Raw genomic sequence first — 9,010 nt, 5'->3', positions numbered from 1 at the left:
CCCCCATTAGTTTCAGTTTTACTTTTTCTTCTCATCATTTGAGTGATAATTCTTTATTTTTTTTAAATTTATGAATTCTGAAACAGTAAAAATACAACAAAACTCCTGTCTCGATACAGAGATTCATCAAATCCTCCTGCGTGAATAAATTTGAACAAATTAAGAAAACTTAACCAAAAAAAACATTACCCTCCACTCTCGCTGGCCACTTTATTAGTGACACCAGCTCAGCTGCTTGTTAATACTAATATCAAATGAGCCAATCATATGGCAGGAACTCTAACTGAGCATGAGAATAGTGTAAAAGGTGATTTCAGTGACTATGTCATGGTTGTTGTTGCCAGATAGGCTGGTTTAAGAAACTGCTGATCAACTGGGATTCCCCTACAAAATCATCTCTAAGGTTTACAGAGAACGGTCTGGAAAACAGAAAACATCCCGTGAGAGGCAGTTCTCTGGGTGAAAATGTTGAGTTGATGCCAGAGGTCAGTGAAGAATGGCCAGACTGCTTAAAGTTGCTAACAAGGCAACAGTAAATCAAATAACTTCTCATTAAAATCAATGCATGCAGAAGATCATCTCTGAACGCACAGCACATCGAACCTTGAAGCAGATATGCTACAGATCTGAAGACAAAAGGTCTAACTTGGTACTACCAGTGAGTGCCACTTTATTAGGTACAGACACATTTTTATTTAGGTTCATTTTAAGGGAGTAAATAATTTTCCCATTTATTTGTCTTTTTTCTAAAGTATAGTTTTATTTTATTTCACTTCAAAAAATGTGTGAGCTCATAAAAACCTTTGTTTTATATATTTAAAGCTTCTCAGGTTTTTTGACCAGTCGAACAAGAAGCTACTGTGCAAAGTCACGTTCACTTTAGCACAATCTTCTAGAAGAAGTATATATATTACACCCAACGTCATTCATTAATTTTGCTCTAACTCTGATGACTTGTTGACTCGTTGAACTCCATCAGCAGATTAAGCTGTTTCATACAAATACAGGATGAGGCAATGAAGAATCATAATAAGTAATTACATTTTGTTTAAACCACATGACTTTTCTTCATTAGCTCAGTTTCATTTTCTTTTTCAGTTTCTTTTGTCAAAAGTCCTTTAGGGGTGTAAAAGAAAACATTAAGGGTGAAATCAGCTTTATACTGCAGCCGATGTGAGGCTATATCAGTGAACCTGATCCAATTTAAGCTTTATTCTACAGGCTTACACTGTACAGAAGATTAAAAGAGGCCATTTTAAAATTGACAGTAGATATTTAAATTCTTAAACTCTTTGGAAATTGATTTTAAAATGTATTTATTGTAAAATCACTATTTTGCTCTGCATTTATTTATTTAGCCTATGTACTTATTTCTGATCAGACAACCCCCTTCTTCTTAAAGAGTCCTGTAAACGCCTCTGGATATCTGTACCGTAAGTACTGGGTTGCCATGTACAGGATATTCAAGTTTGAAAACTGAGGCTGTGCCAGGAGAGGAGGAGGGAGTCAGTAGGAGGCGCATCCGATATCAAATCGAAAGCAAAGTGAATGAGGAAATAAAAAAATCCACCAGACAGACATATTGTCCTGTGCTGCAGCCGTTGGACTTCATTTAACCCGCTCCAGCGGATATATTTATGATAATATATTCCTGAAAAAAAGTTTCTTTAGTCATGTCAAAGGCAGCGACTCTGAAAATAAGCAGCACGACTGCGGGGAAGGTAAGTCGGTGAGCTTTTGCTTTGTGGGAGTAAGCGCTCTCTGAGGGCAGGTTGCACGGTAAAGGAGCTAAACGGCTTCCCGGCGGCCTGCAGTGACTTTAAAGCGGACTTTGTGTGAGTGTTGAGCCTCGGTGTGTTTGAAAGCAGTCGGTTATAGTTGGAAAAGCAGCGGAAAGTCCCCCGCAGAGGGCAGGAAAACGAAAGTAAAGCTTTTCACAAACGTGAGTCAGCACTTGAACCGTGTTTTATTTGGTTTATTTAGTCTGCTCACCTTGTCTCCACAGGTGGACAACTTCCGCCAGGCTCTGTATCGGGAGGTCAGTTGACACACTGATTGCGTTAAATTAGTAAAATATTGAAATAAACCACCTTTTGATGACTTAATGATGACTTGATTCCCCTCTTTGTGTGTGTGTGTGTGTGTGTGTGTGTGTGTGTGTGTGTGTCTGTGTGTGTGTGTGTGTGTGTGTGTGTGTGTGTTTCCAGGCAGAAAATCTCTTCTCTGACTTCATCCCTCTGAAGATCATAAAGCTGGACTCTCTGCTCACGGTGAAGCATTTTAACTGACAGCCTCTGTGACCTTTGACCTGGGAAAACTGCTCTTCACTCTTGTCCTTATGTTTGTCTTTTATTTGATTACTTTGTCAGGATGAGGTCTTCAGCATCACAGAAACAGCTTCCCTTAGGGCTCCTCTGGACATCCCCATACCAGACCCTCCTTCCCCCGAGGACGAGGTGAGAGCGCAGCAGTCTGTGACGCTTTTAGCTTCACCTTTCACTAAACATGACCAACATAAATGTGTTTGAGATCACTCATTCCATATGAATGTGCTTCAGTCCACTAAAACAGTGAGAAGGCTTTTACTTTGAAAGAACTGGGTCATTCGGCAACTGTAATTGACCCATACATTGCCTCTCACGCAAGAACGCTTCAACATGTAGACTTGAGGAGCCGGGTATCGAACCACCGACCTTTTGATTAGTAGACTGCTATCAGCACAGCTATGTAAAGTGCCATGGAGTTTCTAATATCCTCACTTTACTACACAGGCGTGGAAGTTAATATTTCTAGAGCTTTACACAGTCACAGTGATTTGAAATGCACATGTAATAAGACATATTATTTAACTTGGACTGTACCAACGCATGTTAAAATAAATCTGGGTTGGTTTGGACATCTTTAATTGTGGCTCATGAACTACAATGAGCCGGACATCCAGATAAGATTCAGGACAACGCTACTAATTATATTATTATAACACCTTTTCTTTATAATATCATACAGAAGGAATAAGAAAAGGTCAGTTATAGACAGAAGTTGGGATAAGTAAAGGTCGGTAATTTTTGGTTCATTTCATCTCTGCTTATCGAATTAAAATAAAACACCCTGAGAGTCTACATGACTCTCGGGGTGAAGCTCGGGATAACATAGTGACAGAAGCTTAAAGTCTGATCTCTGACTGCAGATTTGGAGGCCTGTAAGGACCCCGCTTTGCAGGTAGAGGACTGATGTTTGGTTTGCAGCTTGTCATATACAAGGCACATAATATTCCTTAAAACAGTCAAAATCAGGGGAACAGTTTCACAAAAATTAAGCTCAAATTTTCTGAGAAAACATTAGAGACCAGAAGCTTTGCAAGCTTTGCCCTTCCAAAAATCTCAGTTATATTTTTTAATATACTGAAAGTTACTTTTCTGGCGTGCTCTTCACTAGTGCATTAATTGACACAGAGTCGACCGACACACTCACATCTCACTGTGACAGTTTTGACCTTTGAATGTGTCTTTATTGGCTCTGAATGAATTTTAACTGGATTAATGTGAGTGCAAATATTCAGCTTCCTCACTTGGAGGAGAAAAAAGGGGTATAGCACCTATGGAGACAAAACATGTGCTATGGATATCACAAAAATGACCCCACCCTGCCATGCTGCTGTGGGGTCACAGATAGGATTATAAAAGAAGGAGGAAGGCTGTGCACAAACTGCAACTGTGACATCTGATTTTTACATTTTTAATTGATTTAAGACGCGCGGTAAAGCTGATCTTTTCTCACTCTGTAAAAAAATGTCTCTCTCAGGAGATGGAGACCGACAAGAATGAAGACGACGAGAAGAAGAAGAAGAAGCGTAAGGCATTTTTGTAGTCACACGTGTGAAAACTGAAGGGTAACATGTGATGTCTGTGGGGACGGGGAACAAAGGCTTCATCTGTGCTCTCTGCTCTTCAGCCCCGAAGTGTGGCTTCATCAAGGGGAACGAGAAGATCATGATGGTGCTAGAGAGAGTGAAACCAGAGATAGTCGCTTTTAGAGAGACCATCATCACTGTGAGTGAATCACTGCCGCTCTGAGGGCTGGTTGTTGCTCTATGACAGAACCAATATGAGAACGATTTTAAAATGAGGATTAATGCTCTGGGTTCAAACTGCAGGTCACCTGCTGGATTCAGCACCTCATCCCAAAGATAGAGGATGGAAACGACTTCGGAGTTGCCATCCAGGTATACGTCGTTTGTTTATTTGGCTGTTCTTTCATTTTAATTGAATATAAAGCCACTGATTTCAGCTTGTGCATTAATGTGATAAAGAAATACGTTGACCTTTAAGGCTTTTTTTTTTACACCACAGGAGAAAATCTTGGAGAGAATCGCTGCAGTGAGAACCAAAGTCGACGGGTTTCAGACCAACATCAACAAGTAGGTTGGACGTAAATCCTTTAAAGCACGGCAGCTGCCTTTGTGTCAACTTTAGAGTAATTTTACTGAGAGTGGAGCCTTTCATCACTGCTGTTTAAATCCTCAGGTACTTCACAGAGAGGGGGGATGCTGTGGCCAAAGCTTCTAAGGAAACTCATGTGGTGAGTGATGATCTCTGCCTCTCTACATTTGAACGCAGACTGCAAACATCGTGCCACAGAGTTCAAACACACTTAGGGTGTTTTCGTACCTGCTGTGTTTAGTTCATTCAAATTGAACTCTGGTTTGATTTGCACCCCATTGTGTTTCTTTTGTGCACATGTGAGCACTGTAATCACATTTGGGTGTGGACCAAAACAATCGTACCAAGACCCTTTGGAGGAGGTAGTCTAGGCCTGGTTCCTAACGACCTCCCATACAGTTCATTTATGTTGTGAATGCACTCTGACCTTAATCTGAACCAACTACCAAGTGTACGTTGCTAGATAAGCTAAACATATCCCTGTACCTACATATGGTTTGCATTCTGGGATGTGGACAAGGTAGACAAAGGTCTGTACAAGTTAGCAGCTAGCTATGAAATGAACGTAATCCTCCAGAACTCAGCACCTTGTTCCTGATTTTACTTTTGTCGCTCCCACCCCAGGCACATCTGGCCAATACGGGGACTGAATGTTCTCACGTTTTTGTAATCATGCACTTTGGTTTGTTTGGATTCTTTTCTGTGTGAAAAGAATCCAAATCACAGGAAAAAAGCTACAAGTTTGCAAACTCATCAAATGATTCGGACCAGAGTTAACGAACTATAGGTGTGAAAACGCCCTTAAAAACCTTCCTCAGACAATAGCTGGAGCAGTGGTTCCCAAAGTTTTCTAATAATGTACATCCTGATCACCACACGGAGCAGAGGAAGTGATGCTGGATGAGTTTTGGGAAATTTTCTTTGAAGTGGAAAGAACAGCTGGATTTAATGTCAGTACCAGATTTGAACAATAAAAAAGGTGGATGATGGCAGCATTTTGAAGTCTCACTTTTAGCATTTTGGCCACCACTGTTAGTTTTTGGCCACCCTTTTGTCCAGACATACCTGCTAATTACTGTGACATAAACTAATCAGATCCCAGAATTTCACTCACCAAAACCCGATCACCTGTCTGTTACACACAGCGAGTCACATTAGTCAGATAACTCCATTCAAAATGGATTAAAGTCAGTAGAAGCAAGACTGAATACGTGTGGATGAAAGAGCTGCAAAGCTAAATACGCTGAATATGAGCTTAAAGCCTGAGAGAAGACACAGAGATCTCAGAGATAGATGAACACTAGCTGGTTTTAGTCTTTTTCGTCATTGAACACCCCAACAAGCCTCGAGCCTTGAAGTTTATGAAACAAAAAGGAAATCTTAAAAATGCCTTTAACTCTTTTCTTCTGCCCTCAGATGGACTACCGCTCACTCGTCCACGAGAAGGATCAGGCCATCTACTCGGATATCAGAGTGATCGTTCTTGACATCCGCGGCTTCTACGTAAGAAGCCTAGATTTATATTTTCCCCCCCAAACACTTAAACCATGGAAAAAAATGGATCTTAAATAAAATATTTGAGTTTTTCTATAAGATTGAAAAACTGATTTTCAAATAGTTTAATCACTAACAATGTATTTTTAGCTGCTGTAAGTCGATTATTTACCTGCATTTCTGCTTGTTTTCCTCAGGCCGAGCTTTATGACATCATCAGCAAAAACCTGGAGAAGGTGACCAACCCAAAAGGAGAGGAGAAGCCCTCGATGTACTGAGGCTCCCGGGGAACGGGAAAAGCCACTGGGATGAATTTAAACAACCTTCAGCTGCATTGATCACCTGCTAAACTCAATATCAATCAAGTATCCGGCTCTTTGTTTGATAAACATTTAAAATAAATACATAAACAACTGGATGGGGGTTTTTTAGTTCTGCTGTTTCATGGTAACACTTTGGTTTTATACCAAGATTTGCACTAAATTTTAAGTTGTGTGGTAAAGAATGAATAAAGAAAAGTGTTTTTCAGACCGTGTGACATCCTCAGATTTATTTTTAACAAAGAAAAACTTTTCGGCATGTGCACCTCTCATCAGTGAGGAATCTTATTACAAAAATATCTTTCTCATTCAGGATCAGGAGGGAAAAACCCAAAGAAAAAACAAGACATCAACAATAATAATTACATAATGAAGTCAGGAACAGCAACACAGGAAGATTAACCGGCCTCCAGCCATTTATACTTCTGGTCCTTCTCCACCGGGGATGAGCTGCAGAAGAGAAAATATGCCGCCATAAATCATCCTGTCAAGGTTTAAAACACAGGGGGGATTATAGGACATGATCAGATGTTTGTTTGGTTACCATGGTGATGTTATTCCCATTGAGGAGGATCTGGTCCAGCTTGGTTATCCTCCTCCCCTCTGGTGTGATTTCACTGCAACACATTCATTTATAAATATAGTCAGCAGTGAACCCGTGAAAAGGTGTAGTTAGAGTAAAAATGTAACAGGAGTACTTACAATTCTGTCACATCCTCCAGGACCATGTCTGACACACACAGTTAAAGACAAACTGTGCAACAATAAACAGTAAAGAGACATCAAAGTGCAGCTAAAAGCTAGAAGGTTTACACAAACGAGCAGGAGGATGTGGAGACGTGGACGTGAGCAGTACCAGCGCCCATCTACAGAAGCCTTTCTACTTCCTATTAATCCCTAATAATTAATTAACTAATTCATTAATTAACTGGCGGCCACCAGCGGTACTCCTCATCCTAGTAGACACAACTGTGGTATCAATTCAAAATCCTATGTCCCCTCATTCTCAAGTTATCGCATTCACAAGAATTTCACAAAACTTACTCTGACCTTGAAGTCAAGGTCACCGAGATTCAAACTCCAAGACTTTTAGAAGGTGCACCTATGTTATCAATTTGAAAATCCTAGCTGACTTCCCTCTTAAGTTATCAGATTCACAACCTGTTGTTACTTTAATTTGCACCAATTTGGCAGAAATAGATTTATGATGGTTTATTACTCCTACCTGGACAGACTGACATGCCTGACGTTGAACTCTGTGTTGTACTGTGATGACTGACTGTTTCCTTAAATTATTTGATCAGTCTATTTGTCCCCCATTGTACAGATCTACACATTTTTTTTTATGCCAATGGTATTCTGCAACTGTCCTCTCTCACATTTCTAAATAAAACAGAAACAAAAAGCAGCACGATAGTTCACTGCTTCTCATTGCATCAGCTCCACCTCACAGCATGGATGATTTCAAACAGTTTATGGTGTGTACAGAACAATACAGTAACATCGGTAACACTTTGTAAATTGTTGGTGTTTAGGTGTGCACTAACTCGCTCATTTGGACACGTTTTAATTAAAAGATACTGACGAAGTCATCGAAGCCCAGCAAGGTGCCGACAATTTCTTTGTCAGTTTTCATGACGATGTGAATTCGGGAGCCGATACATTTGTCCACAAGCTCTGCAAAAGGAAAAATACAGAGAAATTACACATCCTGTAATTCAGGTGGGTGTTTCTACTTCTTACACTTCACTTAACCGCTTTATTAACTGGTGTCTATCTTTCTTAAGGACTCAACAGTTAACCCTTTGAAATACCATAAATATTTAATAATAGCCTCCTAGTCACATGGATATAGCATTAAACCGATCCCCTTAAAATAAAATAAAAAATAGAAGTTTGACTGGATTACAAATATGCAAACACATATTTTAAAAAGCATCACCTATAACTAAATAGAAATAAAAAGACGACAATGTATTTTGAACATGCCAGGGCAATAATCTGCGAATTACGTTTTCAGTAAGTGCAATGTAACACATTGACACAGATAAAAGCAGCTTTTTTTTCGTATTATTTCTTTAAATCACCATTACAAAAATTATAGTTTTTTTTTTTTAACTTTTCAGCTAGAAACTCCCCTCTGACACTTTAATAAACAAACTAAATCAAATAAGAAGCATTTTGTTTGTGCTTGCAGAGAGTAAAGCCGCGACGTTAGCTCCCTACCGGCGTGATGCTAATGCTAACTAGCAAACATCTGCCTAGAAAATGATTTTCAGTGAGCCGCGGCTTAAACTGCGGCCGCCGCACGATGACTCGGAACAGCCTCATTTAAACCCACAGACGTCAGGAACAAAACACAGCATCATAGAGATTTTACAAACCGAGCGGGAGCAGCTGCGACGGGTTTGTAGCCGACATGTTCAATCAAGAGACTTCCCTCTACAAAGCCAGAAGTAATCGACAGAAGAACCGAAGTGGCAGCCAGACAAGATCAATCAATCTAGAACAATTTCGTCTCTGGAGAAACAAAAAACATCTTCAGTCTACTTTTTAAAGAAATTCAAACATTCATGGTTGCAACCAAATATAATACACTTCTTTTTAAATTCAAACAAAACACACACACACCTGAGGACGATATTATATTATTCTGTATGTCTCCACACGATGGCGCAGGTTGTGTCGAGGAACACATGACATCATTTTTGTGTTTAAAAAAGAGAACAGAACAGAGATCAAGATAATTCACCCCTG

General features: G+C 39.8%; 2 protein-coding genes across 3 annotated transcripts; one reads left to right on the top strand and one right to left on the bottom strand.

Moving 5' to 3' along the window:
- Positions 1-1,532: 1,532 nt before the first annotated feature.
- Positions 1,533-6,461, top strand: psme2 (proteasome activator subunit 2). The gene is made up of 11 exons (XM_031742161.2): positions 1,533-1,721; positions 2,006-2,038; positions 2,208-2,270; positions 2,370-2,456; positions 3,802-3,850; positions 3,952-4,049; positions 4,154-4,222; positions 4,350-4,417; positions 4,524-4,578; positions 5,856-5,942; positions 6,131-6,461. The coding sequence occupies exons 1-11, from the start codon at positions 1,674-1,676 to the stop codon at positions 6,209-6,211; spliced, it is 738 nt and encodes a 245-aa protein (XP_031598021.1). The 5' UTR covers positions 1,533-1,673; the 3' UTR covers positions 6,212-6,461.
- A 1-nt stretch (position 6,462) lies between these two features.
- Positions 6,463-9,006, bottom strand: lsm5 (LSM5 homolog, U6 small nuclear RNA and mRNA degradation associated). Of its 2 annotated transcripts, XM_031742162.2 has the most exons (6): positions 8,885-9,006; positions 8,638-8,773; positions 7,835-7,930; positions 6,956-6,983; positions 6,798-6,870; positions 6,463-6,703 (listed from the first exon to the last, which is right to left on the bottom strand). In XM_031742162.2, the coding sequence occupies exons 2-6, from the start codon at positions 8,672-8,674 to the stop codon at positions 6,671-6,673; spliced, it is 267 nt and encodes an 88-aa protein (XP_031598022.1). In that variant the 5' UTR covers positions 8,675-8,773; positions 8,885-9,006; the 3' UTR covers positions 6,463-6,670. The 2 variants fall into 2 exon arrangements, with proteins under 2 accessions (XP_031598022.1, XP_039473188.1); XM_039617254.1 differs by lacking the exons at positions 8,638-8,773; positions 8,885-9,006 and adding an exon at positions 8,480-8,593 and having other exon boundaries at positions 6,469-6,703.
- Positions 9,007-9,010: the final 4 nt, after the last annotated feature.

The sequence above is a fragment of the Oreochromis aureus genome, linkage group 9, assembly GCF_013358895.1.
Source record: "Oreochromis aureus strain Israel breed Guangdong linkage group 9, ZZ_aureus, whole genome shotgun sequence".
Taxonomy (NCBI): domain Eukaryota; kingdom Metazoa; phylum Chordata; class Actinopteri; order Cichliformes; family Cichlidae; genus Oreochromis; species Oreochromis aureus.
This window is presented reverse-complemented; position numbering and strand designations above follow the sequence as displayed.

Excerpts from the sequence above, each read along its gene's own strand:
- lsm5 (XM_031742162.2), bottom strand. The coding sequence starts at position 8,674 with ATGTCGGCTACAAACCCGTCGCAGCTGCTCCCGCTCG. Across the intron at positions 7,931-8,637 it reads GTCGCAGCTGCTCCCGCTCG|AGCTTGTGGACAAATGTATC; the intron begins GTTTGTAAAATC and ends TTCCTTTTGCAG. Across the intron at positions 6,704-6,797 it reads ATGGGAATAACATCACCATG|CTCATCCCCGGTGGAGAAGG; the intron begins GTAACCAAACAA and ends TCTCTTCTGCAG.
- psme2 (XM_031742161.2), top strand. The coding sequence starts at position 1,674 with ATGTCAAAGGCAGCGACTCTGAAAATAAGCAGCACGACTGCGGGGAAG. Across the intron at positions 4,418-4,523 it reads TTTCAGACCAACATCAACAA|GTACTTCACAGAGAGGGGGG; the intron begins GTAGGTTGGACG and ends TTAAATCCTCAG. Across the intron at positions 5,943-6,130 it reads TTGACATCCGCGGCTTCTAC|GCCGAGCTTTATGACATCAT; the intron begins GTAAGAAGCCTA and ends TGTTTTCCTCAG.